The sequence below is a fragment of the Eriocheir sinensis genome, chromosome 24, assembly GCF_024679095.1.
Source record: "Eriocheir sinensis breed Jianghai 21 chromosome 24, ASM2467909v1, whole genome shotgun sequence".
Classification (NCBI taxonomy): Eukaryota; Metazoa; Arthropoda; class Malacostraca; order Decapoda; family Varunidae; genus Eriocheir; species Eriocheir sinensis.
In genome coordinates this window covers 15,037,593-15,064,919 of record NC_066532.1, presented here as the reverse complement: position 1 = coordinate 15,064,919, position 27,327 = coordinate 15,037,593, and the positions used below count along the sequence as shown (strand labels likewise).

General features: G+C 41.8%; 2 protein-coding genes across 4 annotated transcripts; both read right to left on the bottom strand.

The window, feature by feature from the left end:
- Positions 1-275: 275 nt before the first annotated feature.
- On the bottom strand, positions 276-19,319 carry LOC127002901 (polypeptide N-acetylgalactosaminyltransferase 35A-like). Of its 3 annotated transcripts, none has more exons than XM_050869211.1 (14): positions 19,078-19,319; positions 16,877-16,990; positions 15,378-15,452; positions 15,126-15,233; positions 13,756-13,850; positions 12,497-12,660; positions 11,858-11,985; positions 10,543-10,674; positions 9,178-9,290; positions 8,065-8,182; positions 7,804-7,956; positions 6,850-7,101; positions 6,417-6,650; positions 276-5,920 (listed from the first exon to the last, which is right to left on the bottom strand). In XM_050869211.1, the coding sequence occupies exons 1-14, from the start codon at positions 19,087-19,089 to the stop codon at positions 5,786-5,788; spliced, it is 1,833 nt and encodes a 610-aa protein (XP_050725168.1). In that variant the 5' UTR covers positions 19,090-19,319; the 3' UTR covers positions 276-5,785. The 3 variants fall into 3 exon arrangements, with proteins under 3 accessions (XP_050725168.1, XP_050725170.1, XP_050725171.1); XM_050869213.1 differs by having other exon boundaries at positions 16,877-16,987; XM_050869214.1 differs by lacking the exon at positions 19,078-19,319 and adding an exon at positions 18,894-19,035.
- Positions 19,320-21,941: 2,622 nt separating this feature from the next.
- Positions 21,942-26,829, bottom strand: LOC127002902 (peptidyl-prolyl cis-trans isomerase Fkbp12-like). Its single transcript, XM_050869215.1, has 4 exons — positions 26,711-26,829; positions 24,381-24,428; positions 23,798-23,910; positions 21,942-23,287 (listed from the first exon to the last, which is right to left on the bottom strand). The coding sequence occupies exons 1-4, from the start codon at positions 26,745-26,747 to the stop codon at positions 23,156-23,158; spliced, it is 330 nt and encodes a 109-aa protein (XP_050725172.1). The 5' UTR covers positions 26,748-26,829; the 3' UTR covers positions 21,942-23,155.
- Between the last annotated feature and the right edge of the window lie 498 nt (positions 26,830-27,327).

Below are 27,327 nucleotides of genomic sequence, written 5' to 3'. Positions count from 1 at the left end.
AATTTTTGAGTCCTTCCTTCCCTTTTCTTCCTCCCTCTCCTCCACCTTTCCCTCCCTGTTCCTTGCTTTCCCTCCTCCTCCTCCCCCTCTACATCAACCGGAGACGATTAGGGTATTTCAACGTGGCTAAAACCAGGAACCGAAACCAAATCAACACCTTGACTGAGAAACCAAAACCGAATACAAGAAAAAGGAGGCAAAATCAATATATACACAGCAACTATTGAGCAGCAAACTTGTGTCACCCCTTCTCCCTAAGTGATTATAAAAGCACCTTGAGATTGTACAGTTTATTATCAGGACACGAAAATCATACATGGACATTATTACTTCATGCGCCAAACACGTATACAAGGAACTGACACAAAGCAGCGATGAGAGTGAAAGAAATCATGAGAATCAGTTACACGTTTACAAAGAAATGACACAGAGATGAGAAAACGAGAAGACAATCATGAGAATCAGTTACATTAGTTTGTACCGTACATGTCCACCCACGGCCCTCGTCTATGCATGCCAGCAGCTTGTTCCGACACATTGGATTTTAACCCGGTAGCAGCGACGGGCCAAATTTGTGCCATGATATAAACTCCAAAAAATAAATGATACATAATATGATCACAAATGCTTTGATATATATCATGAAATGGTTTGTGTGAGGGGTGTTTTTTCTCATTTTTCTCGCTTGAAGGGACCATTAAGAAACATGATCCCCGCTGCTACCGGGTTAAAAATGGACGAATTTGTAGATGAATAATCCGAGAACTTTCTCCTTCAGTTGTTTTGATGACTCCTCAGCGCACAGCAGCACAGCTCAGAGCGACGGCTGCCCTTGATGATGCACTGCCTCTGTCTCTTATAGTACATTTATCAGGTACAAAAATATAAAGAATTTAGGGTGATGTATTTTATGAATCATTTTGTGCAGTAGTGAGTAGCTTAAGTACACACTCCTCCCCACACCTCTTACATGCTTCTGTTCATACAGGCGACCTCCACTTTGTCAATGTTCATGCAGCAAAAAGTAGCTTTGTGAAGATGATGTTCACTTGCCTTGCACTCACTTAATGGTCACCAAGATTTGCTGTAACAAAGTTTGAAATATTTACTTCATGAATCAACAATTTTGTGCTTGATTTCACCCGCTCATGTTTGCCTTTCAGTGTGCAAAACCCACCACTAATTCTGTCTGTACAAGATTATGTCCAGTTACCTGTTAATTAGCTGCCATTCCTCAGGATCCAAACTCCCAATGTTATAATAGGTTTGCACACTGAAATTTCCCTTAGCAAATAGTTTTTCAAAAAGAAGCCATTTGTAAAGAGAAGGTCACCTGTATCTGTACATATTTTCATACACACTACAGCACTTGCTGCTCTGGTGTTGCATAGTATGGAGGTGAGACTCATCCAGGGGTGGGCGGGTCAGCTTGGAGGGCCGGGCCAGGCAAGGAACACATGAGGAAGACATCAACAGTAACACAACAAGCAGGCAGAGGCTGGGGCTGTGCCTGGCCGGTGCCACCTTGATCTGGGGTAGTATACATTTCTGTCCTGCCCACATTCTCTCAGGGACGTGTGGGACAGGGAAATCACATAATGCCGTGGTGAGGGCCAAAGAATAGGAGAGGGAGGCTGAGGGTGGTTGCAAGGGGTCAGCGCTGAAATAATAGTAATACTGATGACTGGTTAGGCTGAGGCAAGTTAGTGCTATAGCCATGTTAGCAGCAGCAGAGCAAGTTAGTAGTGTTAAACAGGTAAGGTAATATGGCTCTCCTACACAGGTTGAAGAGTTAAAACAAATCACACTGGCAGTTACCATACGTACATTAGTTGATATATTAACAGACAGCCTGCATCCCTTACAGAGCTAATATACAAGTGTCTGCAGGCATTCCCTTCCCCTCCCTGATGCCTTTCTCCCCTATCAAAAAAATCATATTAGCAGCTGCCTTACATTACATTAATATACTTGATCCATAGCTAATATATATAAATGTCTAGGTATTCATTCCCTTCTCTTCTATAAAAGGAAATCATGGCAGTAACCCCCCCTTAAGGAAACCCACACACTATATCAATCATTTAGGCAGCATCATAACCTGTGTTCTTTAACCCTTTCCATACATGACGCAGACGTCGGCGTCACAGTATGGAAAGGGTCAAGAGGAAATGGAAGAGGATTAATCCTCTTCTAAACCTCTCAATCCTCCTCTAAATTCCTCTTAATCCTCTTCCACTTCCTCTTAAAGAGGTTTAGAAGAGAATTAAGAGGAAATGGAGGGTTAAGAGGTTTAGAAGTGGACTAATGGTGATGACATCGGACGCCCTTCGGACGCCGACGTCACTGTCGCCGGATTGAAGGGGTTAAGTATACAAGTGTCTGGGCATTCATTCCCTCCTCTTCCCTGGTGCCTTACTCCACTATAAAAGGAAATCATGGCAGTAATCCCCCCTTAACCCCTTCACTACAGCCGGGCCAAAACAGCGCTCCGCACCATATCCGGGATCGCCGCGCGCACCAAATTTCAAATATCACTATTGAATGTAACAAGTTTTCAGCCATAAACTCAACATAATCATCATGTATTATATATGAAAACATGCAGAATTAAATGGTGCACATAAAGAAACATAAATCAATTGATAATTTTGAGATGTAAGCATAAATATAGAAATAAAATAAATTGTATATTGGCAAAAGCGAGCCAGGACGCAGAATGCGTGTCCTCGGATATGGTACGGGGCACGCAAGGACACAGTATACGCTTCCTTGTGTTGAAGGGGTTAAGGAAAGCCACACACTATATCAATCATTTAGGCAACACCATAACTTCTGTTCCTTAAATATACAAGTTTCTGGGCATTCATTCCCTCCTCTTCCCTGGTGCCTTACTCCACTCTAAAAGGAAATCATGGCAGTAACCCCCCCTTAAGGAAACCCACACACTATATCAATCACCTAGGCAACACCATAACCTGTGTTCTTTAAATATTACAACATAAACTAACTCATTTTATCAATCATTCAAGCCTGCTCTGTAAATATTATAGCACACTCTCATTTTATCAATCATTCAGAACACTCAGAATGTGATGGGAATGTCAGGTATCACAAGCCCAAGTGTGAAGGACATACTCTGGCGGAATGGACCGTCACGTGAGGCGCTCGGAAGAGAAAAGGCAAACTCGCAAACAAAGGGACGAGAGATTTTTGGTACCACTACTGCTACTCTTTACTCTTGTCTTTTATGGGAGCGGCTGGTAGCGGGCTTTCTTTTGTGCACTTTTTGTTGCCCTTGAGCCGTGTCCTTTGATGTAAAAAAAGAAGAAAAAAAACTAGAGGCGTGGTAATTTTCCCTAGAGCAGGTGAGTATAGCAAGTCAAATCCAGCTTCCCAGGGGTTTTGGGTGCTACGAGAAGTGCGGTAATTTCCTCTACAGCTGGTGGTGAGTTTGCCTTTTTGTTACTAAAAGTAGAAGGTAAATATGGCCAGTCAAATCTAGCTTCCCAGGGGTTTTGGGTGCTACGAGAAGTGCGGTAATTTCCTCTACAGCTGGTGGTGAGTTTTCCTTTCTGTTACTGAAAATAGAAGGTAAATATGGCCAGTCAAATCCAGCTTCCCAGGGATTTTGGGTGCTACGAGAAGTGCGGTAATTTCCTATAGAGCTGGTGGTGAGTTTGCCTTTCTGTAACTGAAAACAGAAGGAGAATATGGCAAGTCTTTCAAGAGGAAGGTATCAGGACACCTCTCCTCCCAAAATCGACCTATCTTTCGGCCACTCCTCTGAGCTTTTTATAAGAGCAGCGAATAGCGGGGTTGTTGTTGTTTTTTATTATTGTTTCTTTTTTTGCCCTTGAGCTGTCTCCTCTGCTATAAGAAATAATAATAAAAAAATAATAAAAAGGTCAAATTTAGCTTCCCCGGGGGTTTTGGGTGCGACCAGAGGAGCGGTAATTTCCTATACAGCTGGTGAAGAGTTTGCCTTTTGGTTACTGAAATTACCGGGTGAATAAGGCAATAGAACAAAAACAAAAGAAAAGAACAAGAACAAGAATAATAATGAAGAAAAAGAAGAAATGAAAGGAGAAAAAGAAGAGGAAATAACAGAGAAGAAGAACAAGAAGAATAAGGACTGGAACAAAAAGAACAAGAATGATAGAGAAGAAAAAGAAGAAATGAGAGAAGAAAAAGAAGGAAATAACAAGAAAGAAGAACAAGAAGAATAAGGACTGGAACAAAAAGAACAGGAATGATAGAGAAGAAAAGGATGAAATGAGAGAAGAAAAAGAAGGAAATAACAAGAAAAAAGAACAAGAAGAATAAGGACTGGAACAAAAAGAACAAGAATGATAGAGAAGAAAAAGATGAAATGAGAGAAGAAAAAAAAGGAAATAACAAGAAAGAAGAACAAGAAGAATAAGGACTGGAACAAAAAGAACAAGAATGATAGAGAAGAAAAAGATGAAATGAGAGAAGAAAAAAAAGGAAATAACAAGAAAGAAGAACAAGAAGAATAAGGACTGGAACAAAAAGAACAAGAATGATAGAGAAGAAAAAGAAGAAATGAGAGAAGAAAAAGAAGGAAATAACAAGAAAGAAGAACAAGAAGAATAAGGACTAGAACAAAAAGAACAAGAATAATAGTGAAGAAAAAGAAGAAATGAAAGAAGAAAAAGAGAAGGAAATAACAAGAAAGAAGAACAAGAAGAATAATGAAGAAAAAGAAGAAAAGAGAGAAGAAAAAGAAAAGGAAATAACAAGAAAGAAGAACAAGAAGAATAATGAAGAAAAAGAAGAAATGAGAGAAGAAAAAGAAAAGGAAATAACAAGAAAGAAGAACAGGAAGAATAAGGAATGGAAAAAAAGAACAAGAATGATACTGAAGAAAAGAAATTAAAGAAGAAAAAGAAGAGGAAGGAAATAAGAGGAAACAAGAAGAAGAAGAAAAGAACAGGAGGAACAAGATAGCTTCCCCCGTCCTGCTTGGCTCGCTGGGTCTGGGTCGCGCGTTTTTGTCAAAATATTAATTATGATAGTTTGCCCTTTCTGTTCTAGACGCCTCATATCATCCATCACTGGCAGACCTTTGTGACTTATAACCATTGCATTATCTGGGACTCACTCCTCATTAGATCATTTAAGTAAAGTATTTGAACACATTAACACACTGATATCCACTTCTGATATCAAGCAGCTGAATTTCTCTCCAAAATAAGTACAAGGTTCTTTAGATAAACTTTCTTATGCTATATACTGTATACATAATACTAATCAATTCAAATTCTGTTCTATATCTCTCTTTATAAATATACATTAAATCATAGTAAATACACTGGGACAGATCATAGGTTAATCTTTGTACATTGCGTAGATATACAGAATGCCGGAATTTGTGACTGGTGTTGAGACCTGATCAAGTACTGTGTGTGTGTAATTCACCTCTTGGTCTGCTGCAGGTCTCTCTTGAGACAGCCAGCCGTTCCCCTACGGAAGAGCACAGAGCTCGTTGTACCGATCTTTGGGTAGGACTGAGACCACTCACACACAACACAGCGCGACAACGAGGTCACAACTCCTTGCCTGACGTCGCGTACCTACTCACTGCTAGGTGAACAGGGGCTACACGTGAAAGAAGATAAACCCAACTTATCTTCACCCGGCCGGGGAATTGAACCCCGGTCCTTCTGGTTGTGAGTCAGTGTGTGTGTGTGTGTGTGTGTGTGTGTGTGTGTGTGTGTGTGTGTGTGTGTGTGTGTGTGTCACCTTCTTGTGCAACGCTGCCTCACACCACGTCCACAAGGTCCCAGTTTGTTAGCTTGGGTGTTGAGCACATGGCCATGACCAAGCCAGCTCCTGACCGCTCCTCCTCGGCAGAAATACACAATCCTGTCGCCAGGTTGTACAGCGGAACGCTCATCTGAAAGACGGATGTGAGTATAAACCTCTCATTTTTAAGTGCTGCCTATAGTGCTGGTAGGCTCTCTTGAGGCTCCTCTTGGATGACCCCAGCCTGTTAGTGGTGCAGGCGAATTTAATTTATAGTGCCTGTCGTGATGTTTGACTCTTGCCTGGCCCATGCTGCCTCTGGTGCTCCTCATGACTAAAGTTACTAAAGTTAGGGATGATAGAGGGTCTGGGCAGCCACTCTTCCACCACAAAACATTCACAGAAAGCAAAAAGATGCAAAAGAGGAGATGCTGGCCACACATATAACTATGACATTTAATCTGCTAACAAACACTGGTGAAGTTTCATCACACATGTATATCAACACAATAAAAGACTACTGATTAAAAGAGTGAGTCATCACAATTTGGTGGTGAGCCAAAGACACCACCACAGTAGTGTTACTTTGGGGCTTTGTCACCACTCCTAATACTGACACTGTCTGCTACAGAGGAAAAAACACTCACCTGGTTCTTGACCCTCCACTCCTGGGCCCCTCCCATCTCATGGCACTTCCTGATGAGGGGCAGGTTGTCCGTGGCCTCCAGGCACAGCAGCTGGGCAAGGACCAGCTCATTGCGGTCCGTCTGGTGGAAGAGTTGGCGTTCCCACTCCACACACTCCGCCAGGATGAGCCTTGTGCCTTTCTTGGAAGGGTCCTCTTCAGACTCCATGCAGAGCTTTGTTCCTGTTAGGCGTATCTGTAAAGAGATTGACAATTAAATTCAGTAAAAAAATAAGATTATGAGCCCAGGCTAGGGAAGGAACTGGAGAAGTAGGAAACCTTGAGGAGACACTGCAGAAACACTTCCATGACAGCCAGGAATGACCTGTGACAAGGCAGGGAGGACATGTTTGACAGGACTGCAGGTTGTTGACAAAATGGACAACTGTCCCTACCTGCCACTTGTGTGTGTAGTTTCTTGTTCTTTTGTTCCAAGGTTGGAACTGCCTGTGGCCGAGGCCTGGCTTCTCCCTGGCCCCCTCCCTTCCCTTGGACTCGTCCCCGGGCGGCCTCATCAGCTCGGGGTACACAGTGTTCAGGTACCAGGAGAAAGGTTTGCACTGCAGCTCTTCCCGAAGTTTGACTCTCTCCGACACGTCACCAAAGTCCACCTTGTCGGCGCCTGGACGCAGCTTGAAGAAGTTATCCTGTTGAGGGAGTCACTTGAGCGCCCTGGTCATGGACGTCTGAATGGTGTCTGTAGCAACACTTCCATTCAATTCACTAAATTCATTAGTGTCTACCTTGAAAAGTTGGGCATGTCTTAGACACCAAGAAATACTGTAATTAGTTTAACCCTGTAGCAGCAGGGATCACGTTTCTTAACGGTCCCTCTAAGCGAGAAAAATGAGAAAAAATCATCACTCACACAAACCATTTCATAATATATATCAAAGCATTTGTGATCAGTTTATGTATCATCTATTTTGGGGGGTTATATCATGGCACAAATTTGGCCCGTCGCTGCTACCGGGTTAAGAGGAGACCCATTGTTGTCCTTTTTGGAATAAAATAATCTCTTTCTGTTTGTAGTCTTGAAAATGTGCTGAAGATAGAAGTATACTTAACAATTTATGATATTACAGGAGAGTGATCTTACGGCCACATCCTTCAACATTTTGGCACCCAAGCACACATATTTGACAAAACTTTCATAGGAGTTCTGGGCATTTCCTTGGATAGATTTTGACCCTGGTGGTAGTTTGACTTTTCCTCTGTACCATGAGCCTGAAATACCACTCATAAGAACCCAAATGGTCTCCTTTTTGGCCTTTGGAAATGGCTGATGTGAGCGGCAGAAGCGTCTGGCAATACTGAAGTTAGCCTCTCTGCACCATGACTCTCCTCACCTTGAACTCGTCCATCCAAACATGAGCCACACGCAGGGAGTTGTGCAGCAGAGAGTCCTGGCCATTGGCGGACCCATATGGCCGCCGTCTCCGGAAGATGTGGCCCACGCGGGAGCAGGGGATGATCTCAAGCTGGCCGCCACACATCCAGATCTGTGAATGTTGGGTGAAGTTGGGGATGTTAAAGAATATGAATGTTGCAATACTGATCAGCTCTGCTCCCAGTCACTCTGCCTATGGTGGACATAATCACCTACTCACCCTGAAGGACATTTCCAGGTTCTCCCCACCCCACACGTCCATCCCCATGTCATATTCTCCAAGCTCCTTGAAGTAGATGCGGTCCATAGCGAAGAGACCCCCGGCCATGGTGGGGGACCTGGCGGGGCACACACAAAGCCAGGTCATGGAGGAGGTAAAGGAATCTAAGGAGGTCATTGAGTGAGTGAAGGATCAGTGCCAATATGATACATTAAAAAAAAAGATTAGATAAGTTCAGGGATAGTGATGTTAGGTGGGGTTAGGTTCACAGGAGCTGCCTTGTACGAACTTACTGGCTTCCTGCAGACTCCTAATGTTCTTATGTTCACCCCACACACATCACATTACCAAGGCACCATTTACTTTTGCATCAAGAGGAGGGGGTAGGGTGAGTGCCATATCATGCTCCATAATGCCATCTTGCAGCCCATAATCTCCCCTCCTCATTAAACCTAATTATTGTGTTAGATTACTTGAAAATATTAATGTTCAGAGAAACTTTTTAGTGTTACATAATTATCATACCTGTATCTTTCTTAAACAGCAGTAGAGTTAGACAAATAAGAGTGATGAAAGGCTTGAACGACATATGATCTTGTCTACCTAATGATAGAACAAAGGAGAGGAAAGGAAAGGAATGGAAAGGAAAGGAAAGGAAAGGAAAGAAAAGTTAAAATCAGTAGTTAGAGAAATAAGAGAAAGTGAAGATGAAATACTAAAACTAGATCTTGTTGCCTAATGTTAAAGTAAAGGGAAGTAAAGTTAGGTAAAGTTAGGTAAAGTAAAGCTAAATTAGTAAAGTTAGAGAAATAAGAGAAAGTGAAGATGAAATACTAAAACTAGATCTTGTTGCCTAATGTTAAAGTAAAGGGAAGTAAAGTTAGGTAAAGTTAGGTTAAGTAAAGCTAAATTAGTAAAGTTAGAGAAATAAGAGAAAGTGAAGATGAAATACTAAAACTAGATCTTGTTGCCTAATGTTAAAGTAAAGGGAAGTAAAGTTAGGTAAAGTTAGGTTAAGTAAAGCTAAATTAGTAAAGTTATAGACAAATAAGAGGAAGTAATGATACAATTCTACAACAATCTATAATCTTGTAAGAATACCCAAACACATACTTTATTGGCCTGACGAAATTCCTTTTATCGGCAAAATACGCCTGAGGTATCGTGTCCCACTTGAAGTGCAGCCCCCAGTTGAAGCCACCTCGCACCAGGGGGGATGGCGTGTACTGGGGGAGGAAAACAGGCATTGGAGACGGCAAAAAAGGGTCATGAAAACAGGGGGAGGGAATGTACTGGAGGAGGAAAGCTGGGGGAGGAAAACAATCACTGGAGGGAGCAAAAAGAGGGTCATGAAAACTGGGGAAACAGACTCTACTGGGGGGAGAAAAACAGTCACTAGGAGGGATCAAAAAGGGTCATGAAAACAAGGAGACAGAGTGTATTAGAGGGAGGAAAAATAGGTCACAAAAACAGGGGGAGAGGAGTGTACTGGGGGAGAGGAAAATAGTCACTAGGAGGGAGCAAAAAAGGTCATGAAAACAGGAGGACAGAGTGTATTGGAGGGAGGAAAAATAGGTCACAAAAACAGGGGAAGAGGAGTGTACTTGGGGAGAGGAAAATAGTCACTAGGAGGGAGCAAAAAGGGTCATGAAAAGAAGGGGACAAAGAGTATTTAGAGGGAGGAAAAATAGGTCACAAAAACAGGGGGAAAGGAAAATAGTCACTAGGAGGGAGCAAAAAGATTCATGAAAACAGAACAGAGTGTATTAGAGGGAGGAAAAACAGGTCACAAAAACAGGGGGAAAAGAGTGTACTGGGGAGAGGAAAATAGTCACTGGAGACAACAAAAAAGAGATCACGAAAAGGGAGTCATTTAGTAGCACCGTTGAGAGCACATAAAAAATTTTCCCCTATACAAAATCACTTCCCCCTCACATTTAGTCTTGGTATGCTGCAGGTCGCTATGTTGTATTGTGTGGGCATTGGTGATGTCTCTAAGCTTAGCCCCTTGACTGCAGATTTCCCACAAGAAGACCTCACCAAGCTACAGGAGTGGAGCAAAAAGTGGCTGCTACAATTCAATGAAGAAAAATGTAAACTCCTGCACCTTGGGAGGGGAAATCCAGCATACCAATACCACATGGGAAACACTCCACACTCCACTATCCACCACAGAGGCAGAGAACGACCTGGGAGTGTATGTTACCAGGCTACCAGTGAAGGGATATCCAGCATACCAATACTACATGGGAAACACTCCACTATCCACCACAGAGGCAGAGAAAGACCTGGGAGTGTATGTTACCAGGCTACCAGTGAAGGGATATCCAGCACACCAATACCACATGGGAAACACTCCACTATCCACCACAAAGGCAGAGAAAGACCTGGGAGTGTATGTTACCAGGCTACCAGTGAAGGCCAATCTGTGCCAATCGCAGCGGACGGGCTATCTAGGCATTACAAGTATCAAATCACCTGGAAAGTGTCGGGGGAGATAACGTCAATGATCGGGGTGACCACATGGTGCGAGTCCTCCCCGACGCGTGCGAGGAGCGGCTCCATCCACCCCTCGTTCACCTCCACATGGCTATCCAGGAACACTAACACCTGCAACACAAACACTGTACAGTAAAAACCCTCAACTATCCGGCCCTTAGGTATCCAGAAACCGAAAGTATGTGGCATGAATCTGGCCTGCTAAAAATACAGAGAAATATCAATAGTTCCAGCCGTAAGGTATCCAGAAACCCAAAGTATAAGGCATGAATCTGTCCGGTTAGAAATGCAGAAAAATATCAATAGTTCCAGCCCTAAGGTATCCAGAAATCCAAAGTATCTGACATGAATCTGGCCAGCTAAAAATACAGGAAAGTTGGAATGTTTTGTTTAGTCGGCACAACATCTGTGGCCATATGCTGGAGAGAGACAGGAGGGGGAAGGAATTATAGAAGGGAACAGATCCCAGGAGACGGGACACAACCCCCGATTAATACCTGGTACCCATTCACTGCTGGGTGGACAGGGGCATAGGGTATCGGAGAAGCCGCCCAATTTTTTCCACTCCACCCAGGAATCGAACCCGGGTTCTCTCAGTTGTGAGCCGAGTGTGCTAACCACTGCACCACGAAACCCCCTTAAAAATACAGGAAAATACCAATAGTTCCAGCCCCAAGGTATCCAGAAACACAAAATATCTGGCATGAATATGGCCAGCTAAAAATAGAGAAAAATATCAACAGTTGTACACCATGGGCCATATTCTTAGACAATACGGCACGCATCACAAAAGTTACATGAGGAACCTTGAGAATATATCGTCACCCTCATAAAATAATTGCCTAAGTTATTTTTCAGCGATTTCCAGGTTTTTGTCTACATCAATTTTTCAACATAACGCCCATTTTTGTACAGTTGCCTTGATCATTCAGGGTTTGAGTGTTCTAGAATATGCCTTTTCATTTCTGCCTAAATCTTAACCCGGTAGCAGCGGGGATCATGTTTCTTAATGGTCCCTCTAAGTATGAAAAATGAGAAAAAATCGCCCCTCATACAAACCATTTCATAACATATATCAAAGCATTTGTGATCAGATTATGTATCATCTATTTTTGGGGGGTTTATATCATGGCACAAATTTGGCCCGTCGCTGCTACACTGTAAAGCCACAAATTTGGCCCGTCACTGCTACCGGGTTGAGCCAAATAAGATGATGACAGTTTTTTTCTGATTTCCCGTAAAGTAGAAAATAATAACTTGGGCGGTTTGCTTACGAAGGTGACGATATACTAACCTGCCCCACTGCCTGCCGCGCCCCAAACACCCGTGCCCGGATCAGTCCCTCGCGCTGGGGTGTCTTCAGGAGGTGGATCTTGTCACTCAGGTTGTTCACTTCGCTTGCTACCTCCTCATGATAGCTTTCTGCAATGGGGTTACATCATTTAATTCACTTCACTCACAACTACATAACATTAGTACATTATTTCATACAATTTATCAGTGCAATATTTGACAAGAGGAACTTGACTTATAGAAACACAACACTGAGACAAAATATTAAATGGAAAAACATTAACATTAAACAATTCATTTCTTATACAAACAAAACATTTAGATCCATTTTCTTAAGCATATCAGCGCCCAGGCAAGCATATTTGGCAAGGCTTTCCTAGGAGTCTCTGGCATTTCCAGGGGTAGTTTCATGACCCTGGTGGTAGTGTGACTCTTCTTCTGTACCAAGCACCCCAAAAAAACATTCATTACAACCCGACTGATCTCCTTTTTGGACTTTGGAAGTAGTTGACGTGAGAGGAGGAAAGGTCCGAGAATACCAACCTTACATACATTCCTGCTTCCTTACCTAACAACCTCCCTGCTTCCCCCCCTTACAACCTCCCAGCTTCCGCCCCTTACAACCTCCCTGCTTCCTTACCTTCATCCGTGTCATCCACCAATATGATCTCCTCCAGCACCTGAGTGGGTGTGCGGTCCAGGATGGAGTGGATGGTGCGGAGGAGGGCGGCGTGCTCCTCGCGGTAGAAGCAGATGATGATGGAGGCGGTCGGGAGTTGATCCGGGTACGCTATGTCATGGCATCTGTTACGAGGGAAAATGATGTTTGGTATAGCAGAGAATTATCACTTTTTTATCTATTCTTCATTCATTCATTCATTCATTCATTCATGGCATAGGCACAGAACAGAACAGCAATGGAACCTAACTGATCATAAGCTGTTGGAATTTAATCAAGAGTAACCTATCACTGCCATGAAGAGTAACCTATCACTGCAAATTAAATCTGTTTTGGGAAAAATAATGTTTGGTGTAGCAGAGAATTATAGCTTTTTTATATCTATTCTTCATTCATTTACTCATTCATTAATTTATTCATTCATTCATTCATTTATTCTTCATTCATGGCATCTGTTACGGGATAAATAATGTTTGGTATAGCACAGAATTATCACTTTTTTATTTATTCTTATTTTTTTACAAGAAGAGAGGCAGGTCAAGGGCATGAAACAAAGACATGAAGAAAAAGGCTCACTCGATGCTGCTCCAATGAAAGAAAACAGAACAAGAGGTCAAAAGAGAGGTCAGTTTCGGGGTCATTTGATTGTTGATGAATTGAAAGCACCCAACATCCAGTCCTAGGCATGATTTGATGATACATGTCAGGCAAGAAAATATATATCAACCCCTTGGCTGCAGATTTCCAACAAGAAGACCTCAACAAGCAACAGGAGTGGAGCAAAAAGTGGCTGCTACAATTCAATGAAGCAAAATGTAAAGCCCTGTGCATTGGGAGGGGATATCCAGCACACCAATACCACATGGGAAACACTCCACTATCCACTACAGAGGCAGAGAAAGACATGGGAGTGTATGTTACCAGGTTACCAGTGAAGGGATATCCAGCATACCAATACCACATGGGAAACACTCCACTATCCACCACAGAGGCAGAGAAAGACCTGGGAGTGTATGTTACCAGGCTACCAGTGAAGGGATATCCAGCATACCAATACCACATGGGAAACAGTCCACTATCCACCACAGAGGCAGAGAAAGACCTGGGAGTGTATATTACCAAGATACCAGTGAAGGCGAAATCCGTGCCAATCGCAGCGGACGGGTTAAACTAGCATGCAGTGTGTTATGGAATGCTACTAACTATTTCCAGTGATTTACCTTTTGTTTCTGGTGTCTGGGACTGAGCGGTGTGGGGAGAGGCGCGACGATATAAGGGAGTTGAAGGCATGCAGGCGGTATCCCTTCTCTTTTATCTGGAAAGGGAGAACACTGGATCTAACCTCATGCATGGGGAGTTTTACCTGCAAATGGCTAGATTATGAGACTTGGAGACTTATTGTGGTGGCCAGGCTTGGAGATTTAATAATAATGTAAAAAATAATGTTGTTTTTTATACGTAACTAATAAATTGAATGAGTGAATGAGTATAAAGTGCAATACAGTACCATACGGGATTTACACAGTCCATTATGCACAGAAATCTGACTCATAAGATTGTAAATTATGAAATAGAACTCTCTCTCTCTCTAATTCTTTCTCTATATATCATCTTTTTCTTCAGTATCTTCCTAAATCATTGACCACTTAACATTTTCTCTCTTTCCTTGCAATCTTTTCTCACCCATTTCATTTCATCACCTGCAAATCACACGTCATTCCCTTTTTTTCATTCCCATATAATTTTCTCTCTTTCCTTGCAATCTTTTCTCACCCATTTCATTTCATCATCTGCAAATCACTCGTCACTCCCTTCTTTTCATTCCTATATAATCACCACCTATTTTTTCATTTTCATTCCGTCATGGGGTATGCTAGAACGAACTTAAGTGGTTCTAGAATGAAATTTGTAATGGTATTAGTTTATTCTACATGTGTATATGGGAAGACTCATTCCAGGCCCATAGTTAAGTTTAAAGTTGTTAGCTAATACAACTGTTCAAACACACAAATATATATAAGTGTATCAAGACATCTCTCCACCCGAAAATGACCTCTCTTTTGGCTACTCTTTACGGTTATCTATTATGGGAGCGGCGAGTACCGGGCTTTTTTTTTTTTTTTTTTTTTTTTTGTACTCTTTTTGTTGCCCTTGAGCTGCGTCCTTTGATGTAAAAAAAAATAGTAATAATAATAATGTGCTGGTGACTATATAAACATTTCTACACATCCACTCTCTCATTTACTGTTTTCCACTCATTCTGTTTGTTAGTTTCATATAAAAAACAACGTAAATCAAATCTCCCGGACTGGCTGCCACATCAAGTCTCCAAGGCCTTCTAATGTTCCTTCTAATGTTACTAGCTAATACAACTATTCAAACACACAAAAATATATATAAACAATGTAGTGGTGACTGTATAAACATTTCTACACATGCACTCACTCATTCAGTTTGTTAGTTTCATATAAAAAAACAACGTAAATCAAATCTCCCGGACTGGCTGCCACAACAAGTCTCCAAGGCCTTCTAATGTTCCTTTCTATGCATACTATAACGCAACCAACAACATCACCCCCTCCCGGCTCACCTCCTGGTCCTGGTGTGTCTTGACCAGGCCGAGTTCCTCCAGCGGCGGTTCCTTGGTCCCCTGCTCCCCACCTTCCCTCCCTGGGGCCTTGGCTTCCTCCCCCAGGCTCTTAACGAAGTATTTAGTCAGGTCACTAGTTATGTGGTTCTTTCTCTTCTTACTATTGAGAACATTGGTGTCTATTTCATAATATCTTTTCATGATGTCGTCAGTTGTTCTAATCTTAGGGGCTACAACAAAGTTCTTCCTTACTTGCTTCAGCTTGTATTGCTCTCCAGTTTGGGGTTTGACATTGCCTTGGTCAGCAAGAAGAGGACCTTGGGAATCCTGCAAAATTGAGTGCTGCTAAGTTTGTGAACCCAATAGACAAATGTTCTAAGGCATTGTGAATCCTGCAAAATTGTGATACCAATAGATATATGTTCTAAGGCATTGTGAATCCTGCAAAATTGTGATACCAATAGATATATGTTCTAAGGCATTGTGAATCCTGCAAAATTGAGTGCTGCTAAGTTTGTGAACCCAATAGACAAATGTTCTAAGGCATTGTGAATCCTGCAAAATTGAGTGTTGCTAAGTTTGTGAAACCAATAGACAAATGTTCTAAGGCATTGTGAATCCTGCAAAATTGAGTGCTGCTAAGTTTGTGAACCCAATAGACAAATGTTCTAAGGCATTGTGAATCCTGCAAAATTATGATACCAATAGACACATGTTCTAAGGCATTATGAATCCTGCAAAATTGAGTGCTGCTAAATTTGTGAAGCCTATATACATGTGTTCTAAGGCTTTGTGAATCCTGCAAAATTGTGATACCAATAGACATATGTTCTAAGGCTTTGTGAATCCTGCAAAATTGAGTGCTGCTAAATTTGTGAAGCCTATATACATGTGTTCTAAGGCTTTGTGAATCCTGCAAAATTGTGATACCAATAGACACATGTTCTAAGGCTTTGTGAATCCTGCAAAATTGAGTGCTGCTAAATTTGTGAAGCCTATATACATGTGTTCTAAGGCTTTGTGAATCCTGCAAAATTGTGAAACCAATAGACAAATGTTCTAAGGCATTGTGAATCCTGCAAAATTGAGTGCTGTTAAGTTTGTGAAACCAATAGACAAATGTTCTAAGGCATTGTGAATCCTGCAAAATTGTGAACCCAATAGACAAATGTTCTAAGGCATTGTGAATCCTGCAAAATTGAGTGTTGCTAAGTTTGTGAAACCAGTAGACAAATGTTCTAAGGCATTGTGAATCCTGCAAAATTGAGTGTTGCTAAGTTTGTGAAACCAGTAGACAAATGTTCTAAGGCATTGTGAATCCTGCAAAATTGAGTGCTGTTAAGTTTGTGAAACCAATAGACAAATGTTCTAAGGCATTGTGAATCCTGCAAAATTGAGTGCTGCTAAGTTTGTGAGACCTCTCAGCAAATGTTCTGAGATGCCTAACTCATGGCAGGGAATCATGCCATGTCAAACAATGACTCTTGATTTGTGATAACCATGATCAATGACTCAACTCGATGCTGGTTGACTCAAGGTTCTGCTGGCGATTTTTTAATTTTTTATTTATTTTTGCATTAGAGGAAACAGTTAAGGGGAAAAATATATATAAACTGTGGAAAAAAAAAAAATTGTAACTCCTCAAAACGGAATAAAACACGAACTCTCTAAATAGGAAAGATGGAAGAATATACAAATGGATAATAAGAAAACAATTTCAGCATACAATCCCAAACATCCCGTGTCCTCACCTCCACCAGGGAGCAGTAGAGGTATATGGCCACAGCCCAGGTGACGGAAGCCACTATCATGCCGAAGAGGAAAGACCTTGTTCGTAGCGTCCCCATCTCAGACCAGGCACTCTTCTGAAAAAAAGTTATCCCTTTAAATACAACTCTTATTATTTAGGTGATGCCTATAATGCTAGCAGGGTCTCTTCAAGGCTCTCTTGGATGACCCCAGCCCATTACATTAGGGATTCTTTTTGGGTCCCTGAATGCAGTGCAGGAACAAATGGCTTCTAGAAATTAGAAGGAGGGGGTTGAGGGGGGCAAAGCCCCCTGTTAAGTAGCTTACATTAGGTTATATTAAGTTAGATTTGATTAGATTTATTAGGAAGCAGTTTGGCTGGGGAAATACACAGCACCGGGCAGGCTGGGGCGGGGCAGTGGCAGGGTGGTGCACTAAGCTGGCCAGTGATCAGTGGTAACGGGGCAGCGGTGGTGCACCCTTGCCATTGAAGTCAATCATTTAGCAATTTTCAAAAAATAAAACTACCTCCATAACAAACAATCATATTTTCCCCTGAAATAAATAGTCAGTGTCTCAAAATTAGCAGACTACCCTTTCCTCAACAATTCCTGGAACCTTTGCCTAATATCCACATCACAATGGTGCGAGTGTGACGGACAAGGCAAAACAACTTTTGGTAAAGATTTGTTTTATCAACGTTGCTCAAACTTGGACAAGAACATTTTAATTCTGGGTGTTTTTTGATGCTGTTTACCATGGAGGTAGTATTTTTCTCCAGAAATCACTAAATGATTGACTTTTCAAAGCCTTTTGTGGACCCGCCGCCGCAAAATAGCTCGCAGAGAGGTTCAACTTGGGGGACCCGTGGGAAATCGGGGGGGTTGGGTGGGGAGCATATTTAAACTACTCCAACCGAACTTTACATAACCTAACCTCTAACATGTATATGCGACTTATTTCTGTGAGGAGGTATTTCTCACTACTCCAACCGAACTTTACATAACCTAACTTCTAACATGTATATGCGACTTATTTCTGCAAGGAAGTATTTCTCGCAACACCGGCTGAACCGCCGCCGCGGCCGCCGCCAGAGGAGGCTACGCTTTCATGAATATTATCTCCTATTTTCAAGAATAAAAAAAATAGTCCTTGAATTTGATTTAAAAAGCATTGAACGTTTGCAAAAAAGATATATGAAGAGCTAGTGATGTTTCATAAGGTAGGTAATGAAATACTGACACGTTAATAAAACGAATCTTAACCCAACTTTCCATAATTATTCATATTTTTATTTTTTTATCTCGGGGACAAGCTTTTAGAACACCACTAATGGACCGTATTGGCTATACAGGCAGCGCCACACGTGGCCAGTTGGTGAACTGTCAAAGCAGTACTTTCCATAGAGGCTGCCTCCAGGATACAAGGCCTTGGTGCCGCCACCGCTCCAAGCCAACGACTGCACACACTTTACTCCTACCCAATTTCCTGACTCTACTATCTGACATGGAGAAAAACTGAAATCAGGTTGGAGTGAAGTGTGCTATCATCGGTTTGGAGCAATGGCGGCACCATGGCCGTGTGTAGTGCGGCGACGACCTGATGAACGAGCCTCCCATAACCCACTTAGCCAGTGGGGTACCTCTTTGGCTGACTCGGTAAGGAGTGGCTTTCCCGTCACGCTGGTCGCGGGTTCAATCCCAGGCAGCCGGGGAATACCCTCACTTTGTCTTGATTAATTTCTCGTGTTATTTCGATACACGCAGAGGCCGTGTTGGGAAATAGAAAGGATGGAAAATAAGCTCGTCGGGGCATTACACGTGTATCCCGGAGACAGCCTCAGACACACTCGTCTATAACCTGAACTCTATGGAAAGGACAGCTTGGAGTTGAGTGGCCACATGTGGCACTGCCTGTAAAGCCAATACGGTCCATTGGACTATAGCTCTTCACCTCATTTTATAATCTCTATTACAAGTTGATTACATATGATGCCCTATCTAGCTTTTTCACAAGTACCTGATTTGGATATGTAATTATGTATTGAGTGATGGCGCGTCACCGAGTGCTGGCTTCCCGGTGCCCCCTCCTCGGCGTGTGGAGGGTGGGGTCAGGAAGCAGGCCAGGTGAGTATCCCCGGAACCTTCGCCTAACTCCCGCATCACAATGGTGCGCGTGTGACAGATGAAGCAAAACAACTCACCGTCTGTACCATCCGTCTGTCAGAGCCGAGCCTAGTGGTCCATGGCGTCTACGGGCCACACAAGTCCTCCCTTTGTCCTCCTCCCGTCGCCATGCGGGGCTTCAGAGCATCCTGGAGCGTGGTGCTGGCGTGAGGTCAGGTCAGGTCAGGTCAGCCAGGCAGGCGACCGAAACAACAGGCTTTTATCTTGGTCTTGGGTGTGTCTTCTGCGTCATTTTGGTCTTGGTCTTGGCTGTGGGACTCCTCCATTCATGTTGACTACGTTTTGGGCTATAGTAGTAGTAGTAGTAGTAGTAGTTTATTGTTGACTGATTGATTGATAAGTGTATTGTTGATTTTTCACAACAAAAGAGAAGGGAGCAGCTAGCATATGCCATCCCTTCCCCCAATCAGTAGGGGAGAGCGGTGATGATTCTGACAGTGGGATGGTCCGGACATAGTACTTATATATTATAAAGTGTATGGGACTGAGTGTCGCGAGATTTTGTGTGAATGTGCAAAACTTTGTTGCCGTGGCCCACAAAGGGACAACCACGCCCTCAGAGCTGTTATTTTCGATGCAAGTCCTATTTTATATGTTTATTTGCATCTCGTATGTAATATTTTCAGGGTGTATCGTAAGCTCTCACTTCAAAAACATGCCAATTAGCGAGATGTAAATTATTTCGGTGACGCAGCGATGCACGGCGAAGGTGTTGCCGTACAACACGATCACCCGTGAAGCCTCGTGCTGGAGAAGGAGTGTGACCACACATTTGCTTTTTATAGTCGTGATGATTCGGACGGTTGATTTTTTTATGATTTTTATTAAAATTATATCAATTTCAACATTATAGGTGTTGCAACGGTTATAAAAAGGTTAATGTGGTTGATTTATATTCAGATATTATGCTTGTGAGAAGAGAAGGAAGCCATAATACCAAAATTCTTATTGTAGTTCTCCTTTTATTTTTTCCCCTCTAAATATTGAGAGGATACTTTTGTCCTTAAATAAATGTTTTGTAGAAGATATAATCTTGTTTATTAACCAATCAAACTTAAGTTATATTAATATTATGGCGAGTATTATGAGTGTCCGTACCACCCACCTCCCTGGCCGAACCATCACCACGGGTGGGGATGGTTCGGACGATTTAGAAACTTGTCTTTCATCACCTACATCTAAAAACTGGAAATAACTACGAGTGTCATATTAGCAGCCTAAAGAGCCAAATGATGGAGGAACATTTTGAGATCAACAAAATTACACTACTACTTAAACTTCTTTTTCTAAAGTGTCCGAATCATACCGGCTCTCCCCTACATATTGGAGATAGTCAGTACAGCAGGAAATTATAAAACTATTGACATACATATAGGCTGTACAACACAAAAACGAAAAAGAAAGAAGAATTGTAAAGGTACGTATATAGCAAGTGATCCTGATGCAGTGCTGGAAAAAAGGACACAAATGCTTGAATAAGTGCACGGAAAAGCACTGAGAATAAGTGATTGGGGGCTCCCGTGGTCCCGTGGTAGAGTCTCTGCCTTGCGCTTCGGCGGGTTGCTGGGGCGTGGGTTCGAGACCTATCAGTTACCATGCATGGGGGTGAAAAGGTGGGCTCTTTCCGACACCCTCAGCCCCGTTTGTTGGGTCTCCTCCTTGAAAGAATTAGGTATCTCTCTACCAGCCGTCTGGGGGGTTGCGCGGCATGCACCGCCTTCCTCCATTGGGGTATATCCCCAACGAAATACCAAAAAAAAAAAAAAAAAAAAAAAAAAAAAAAGGGATTCAAGCAACAAACTGAAATTCATAATGCGATATTTTTTTTTTTTTGGCATTTCGTTACAGTGAGGAAGGTTAAATAATACAGTACCATTGATAAGCAAAGTGTGTGAATAAACAGGAGAGGAGGACCAAGAGGAGAGCATAAAAAAGAGTTACAGGTCAAAAGAGGAAAAAAGAAGTTGAAAGCAGAAACAGTTTGCGAAAAGGCTGCATGTGAACTAAGAGAAAGAGAAAATAAGAGTAAGAACATAGAAGTGCAGTACAGTAGAACATCTATATATGTAGAATGTAGTAATTATAAGAGAGAGAGAGAGAGAGAGAGAGAGAGAGAGAGAGAGAGAGAGATTTTAATTAATAGCCTCAGCAGTGAGTGTTTAAGAGGGCGTGGCCGGGGCACCGTTGTGAGCGAGGAAAACAACTTCACCTTTGCAACGGCTAATGATTCACAAGCCCGTGTTCAAGATTGTGCTGAATTTTCTATACGTTTATCTAATCAGTAAGTTATCGCATTCTCCCATGGAAGCGTTTATATTTCACATTACAAAAGTATCATTTTCTTTATTTTACAGCTAGGGAGGTAGTTCAAGGAAAAAAATCCCTGTTAAACACTTCAACATAAGAAATAAGAGCAAGTGGCCGGAGGAAGTCAATTTCAGGCCAAGAACAAGTGGCCGGAGGAAGTCAATTTCAGGCCACAGATATATACAAAATCCAAATCTTGCTCTTTTTTTGTTTCCTTTTATAAATATGTTGGGTCAGCAAGTTGTTTATTGCAATTTTGAGTACTTTCCAGTTTGTCTTTATAGCAGTTGCCTGCAAATTACTCTCGTTTCTCAGTGGATCCACCATTTTACTTTTCAGATATTCATGTTCTTTCATCCATACATCATCCATCATCCATGCTCCAGTCAACAAAGGCATGTATACCACCACAATGCACAGGTACCACAGACTTTATCCTCTACCTCCAATGCCAGCACCCCTACCACAGTGTCGCCACTCCTCAGTCCTTAGGCACAGATTTGTTTCCCTGAGTTGTTGTAGGAAATTCCATGCTTCACACTAGTCAGAAGACTCAGAACAATAAATCATTCCATAATTATTCATATTTTTATTTGACCAGAAGAACCTTGTACTGAGAAGTTACAAAAGAATGAAAAAAAGGTATATAAAGTCTGCAGACTGGAGAAAGAGCCACAGAAACTTGAGTCTAACCATTAGGGTTAACCGGACCAAACAAATCCAAGATAAATGTATCTACACTACAGAAGCACAGGTTTAGCCACAGCAAGGATATCCTACAGTTGAGAACATTGAAAAGGAATGCTCTTCACTTAACCACTGGACCAAGAGTACTTAGTGCAAACTCATGGGGTCTAACACAATGAATGACCAGAAACAAGAGGCTCTCACCGTGAAGCAATGCACTCGTCACTTCCAAAACTAGTGGACACCTCAGACTCATGACAGGTGAATTTACCAGAGTGCATTGCTTTGATCAGAGACTACCTCGACCTGTTACTTTAAAGAACAATTAGTTATAATACTGGTCTCAAATTTAACTATTTAATCTACACGTTTGGAGATAAAACATAAGAACCCATCCAAGTTTTTACGAGTAAAAAGGTAAAATGTGATTTTCGATTGCTGCTACTTCTATAAAACAACATACAGGTGGTGCAGAACATTCTGGTGTAAACATATCTTAGGTTATCTTCTCCAGTTACTGTTCAAACGTCATTATCAGACAAAACCTTGTTGCGCTGTAAGCTTAAGAGGCCAAATCCTGCAAAGTAACTATCTGACTTTAAAACAAGTCAATTATCAATGTAACACACTGCATTATACTTAATTTTGTCATCCACTTTTGCTAATATTCACTGTTGGAGCTAAAATGATAAAGCATCACTGAGGTCAGAGACAGATGTAATAAAGTAAAAATATATATAAAATTGCATATGTAGTAGAACATAAGTGTCTAGTCTGACAAGGATCAATGTTGAGTACTGCAAGACAGGACTTTTTTGGGGTAAGAAGGGTGACACTGGAACCTTTGTTACCAAGCATCCACATCACTTTGTATTGTTCCTGAGCAAAGAGGCATCATCTATATCTGTTTTGGAGAGAAATTACTAAAACTTTCATCTCTTAAACAATAATTAACAAAACAAATAGTTCATCAGCCTTAAATTGAAGGGAGATGATGGAAGAACCAAATCAGGGCACCCTTAGTACACACCAGAATTCCTTACACTCTTGCTTTCCAAAAAGTCACAGCAGCAGCAACATCAGCAGCAGTGCAGAACACCATTAGGTCTCCACAGCCAGCAGCTCTACGTCAAAGGTCAGTGTGGCGTTGGGGGGGATCACACCTGGGAAGCCTTTCTCCCCGTAGGCGTAGTCAGGGCTGCAGACCAGGCGAGCCTTCTGGCCAACAGACATCTGAAGAGGAATAGAGAAAAATATAAATGCTCAGGACTTAGCTTGTGACACAGTGTTTCCATCATCTAATGAACCTTGTAAGGAGTGACCAGACAAGTGGCTCCTTTGGTATATAATACATAAGTTAGGTTACATCCCCCCTTGACAGTTATCGACATAGACAAGAACAGAAATTATATTGAAAAAATTGCAAGGAGGGAGAAGGAAACACAACACACTGATCTTGCTTTTGTCTGCCACACAAAAAAGCAATGTATTTCCATTAGAAAATATTGAACTTGATGCTCGGTAGTTCTATTTTCCTTTCTTTAATTACTTAGGCATGTTGTAATACCCATGACCAATAATGCAGATGTACAACACACAGATCATACTTACCACTCAATAGTAACCATAAAAATATAAAAACAATGCTTGTCTAATTGAAAGGTGACCTCAAATACCCTAACACCAAGGCCTGATTATACAGACAGCCAAGAGGTTCAGATAACTTCTCCTGCCTTGCCTTACCTGGGCCACGCCTTCATCCCAGCCGCGGATCACCTCTCCTTGCCCAATGCGGAACTTGAAGGGCTTCCCACGGTCCCGTGAGGAGTCAAACTTGGACCCATCAGTCAGGGTTCCTGGAGGGATGAGAGACCACAGATTAACTCTGGAACAGCTGCCCATAGTCTGTATCTCCATTTCCCTATGACTTTAACACTTAAGAGGGGAGTATCATGACAACCCCTAACCAAATCTGACACTTATTAGCTAATCATACTAATTTCTTTGCAGGTGCAGCACTACAGAGGGCTTTCTATGTTTCTTTCTCTGAGTTACTTCCGTTATTATAAAAAAAGCCTGCTCTGCTCTGTTTGACCTGCAACTCCCTGTGCCTTCTTATTGAATTGGTTCTAACAAAATCATGAAATGAAGAAAACACCAAGAAAATACTGCATTCCCTGCAAATCAGACATGACAGGCAATCTTGTAAGCTGAAAATCTATGCTAAAATATCTGCCATAGTTGCAATACATGCAGAAATAATCTCATGGTTCGCCAGAACAATGAAAATGTGATTTCAAAATGAGGGGTCCCAAAAATTCCTTACCTGTGTAATGGACCACTACCTGCTGGCCAGCTTTGGGCCAGGTCTGGCCTGAAAAAAGGTAAAAATAAATATGTTAAATAGAATACTAGCAAAGTATCTATTGCCATGCTTCTCAAACTGTGCAGCATAGCAATATGTCAAGGAGAATGAGCATGTGATTACTTTTGGCAAGTAATGTGGCCATGCAAAGTATATCATACAAAATAAAATCACATGACAATTATGTATCATGCATGAGAAAGTACTTTTTGTATAACCTTTTAGTTCACCAATGTGGTAAGGAATAAAAGAGGGAAATTAAACTACAACTCAATTCTCTTAATAACCTCATTACCAAAAATCAATACTGGAATCATCACTTTCCTTCCCTTACCAGTTTCCAGCAGGCCCTTGTACTGATAAATGCAAATGTAAATGATATATATATATATATATATATATATATATATATATATATATATATATATATATATATATATATATATATATATATATATCATGGGATGTTGAGATTGGGATAACATGGATTGTGAGAGTGAAAGATCAAAGAAAACTAAAAATGTTTATCAAGAACCAATACAGCAAACTCATCAACATAAAATGCCTTGGTATACCATGCACCAAACATTACAAGTCACCAATACAAGTGACTAAATTCTCACTGCAGTGAATGCAATGCAAGCGAGACTTTCTGCCTTTGGTTGGGTAGACACACTACTACCTTTGGTAATAAAGCAAAAAAAAGAGTATTAGTAAGATGGTAACAGGCTTGAAGGAGCTGCCTCATGATAAAGGGTTGATAAGGACAACCACATCAGAGGTGAAGAGGGAAGCAATCTCATGACACTTGTAAAAAGGCTTTGGAGTCTTGAATGAGTGGATTCTGATAAAGACTTTTGAAAGATGGGCATGATTAGAAGATATTTCAAAATAGTGAAGATGTGAAAAAAATGGCCTGAAGGTAGAGGTGCAGAGTTCAAAGAATATCAATGATTCCAGGACTTGAACCTACAAAAAAAAAAACCTATTAGAACTCGATTAATCCTTTTTGGCCTCTGGTAATAGTTAATGTGAGAGGCGGAAGCGTCTGAGAGTACCCAGATCATTAGGTGCCAAGTACGGCCGCCGCCCCACACCCACACCCACAAATGAATGCCCCTGCCACACGTCTGCTCATGAAAGGTGACATTGATTGGCAGAGCGTCATTGTTTCCGCAATGCGAGGGAGTAACGACCGTCCTTGACGAAATATGCACACTGCGGAATGCGGGGCGGCAGGCTAGAGGGACCCATGTTTGCAAACGCTTCCCCTCACATCAACCACTTCCTAAGGCCGAAAAGGAGATTAATCGGGCTTTCATGCGGGTTTTTCACGTGCACGGTACAGAAGAAGGATCACACTATTATCAGGGTCATTAAACTACCCCTGGGAATGCCTGAAATGCCTATGAAAGCCTTGTCAAATGCGTGTACCTGGGCGCCGGAGGATTGAAGACTACGGACTCATTCTTACACGCACACACACACTCACTTTTGACAAGGCCTTCGTAGGAGCTCTGACCATTTCCAGAGGTACTTTCATGACCCCGGTGGTAGCTTGACCCTTCCTCTGTACCATGAACGTGAAAAAGCACTCATGAAAACCCGATTAACCTCCCTTTCGGCCTTTGGAAATAGTTGAGAGTTGAGAGAGAGAGAGAGAGAGGCATACAAAGCAACATAAATCCTTAAATCTACCCCTAAAAAACATGAAAATAACCCCCCCAAAAACATGTTAAATAATCCCTGACACTACGCTCTCTATACTGCCATACATGACACCTTGAAACTCGCTAAAATTACATACTAGATTACAGGCCGCCCTGCAACCTGCCCCGGCCTGCACCACCACCACCTACAGGCCCTACACACCCTTCCCAATGCACTATCCCAAACTTAATACCCGAAGCAGACCACAAAGGCGATAAATAATAAATCATAGTACGTAAATGGTGACCTTCCGCAAAAATATCCTGATCGAAGCCATTCCTTGCACTTTAAAATCCCTTATATTTCTCCTCTTAGCATAACCGTATGGACATAATGGCTGCCCCTTAATCTATTGGCTACTGAGATGTATTAGAATAGTGAGGTTGAAGGCGGTAAATAATAAACGATAGATAAATAAATAAGTGACCTTTCGCAAAAATATCCCGGTCGAAGTGATTTCCTGCACACAAAAATCCCTTATCATTCTTCCCTTAGCGTTCCCGTATGGACATAATGGCGGCTTCTTCGTCTGCAGGTTATAATGGTGTTTCAATATGGTGGTGATGAAGGCCCACACTCACCATTCCCTGGAGATGTGGTGATGACCTCGACGCCCATGGTAATGCACTCCGCCGGCTCCTCTGCGCTGCTGCCTCTCAGTGTTGCCAAGCGCCTTCTTCCTCTTCCTCTTGTTCCTCCTCTTCTTTTTTTTTTTTTTTTACCCTCCATCGCTGTGTGTATCTTTTCGTGCCTTGATCTTGATTCTCCTTATATTCTTCTTATTCTTCTCCTTTTTTTTTTTTTTTTACTTGCATTGCTCCTCGATCTTGCATACGGTGTTTTTTTTTCCTCTTCCTCTTGTTCCTCTTCTTTTTTTTTACTCTGTATTGCTATATGTATCCATTCGTGCCTCTTGATTCTCCTTATACTCTTCTTCTCCTCCTTTTTTTTTTTTACTTGCATTGCTCCTCTTGCATGATGTGTTTTTTCTTCCTCTTCCTCTTGTTCCTCTTTCTTTTTACTCTGTATCGCTATATGTATCCCTTCGTGCCTCTTGATTCTCCTTATATTCTTCTTCTTCTTTTTTTTACTTGCATTGCTCCTCTTGCATGATGTGGTTTTTCTTCCTCTTCCTCTTGTTCCTCTTCTTTTTTACCCTGTATCGCTATATGTATCCTTTTCATGCCTCTTGATTCTC

Coding starts and splice junctions, on each gene's coding strand:
- LOC127002901 (XM_050869211.1), bottom strand. Junction 15,453..16,876: donor TCTACTGCTCCCTGGTGGAG/GTGAGGACACGG, acceptor TCAATTTTGCAG/GATTCCCAAGGTCCTCTTCT. Junction 8,183..9,177: donor AATTTCGTCAGGCCAATAAA/GTATGTGTTTGG, acceptor GTGCCCCGCCAG/GTCCCCCACCATGGCCGGGG.
- LOC127002902 (XM_050869215.1), bottom strand. CDS start 26,747: ATGGGCGTCGAGGTCATCACCACATCTCCAGGGAATG. Junction 24,429..26,710: donor CACCACATCTCCAGGGAATG/GTGAGTGTGGGC, acceptor ACCTTTTTTCAG/GCCAGACCTGGCCCAAAGCT. Junction 23,911..24,380: donor GGTAGTGGTCCATTACACAG/GTAAGGAATTTT, acceptor TCATCCCTCCAG/GAACCCTGACTGATGGGTCC.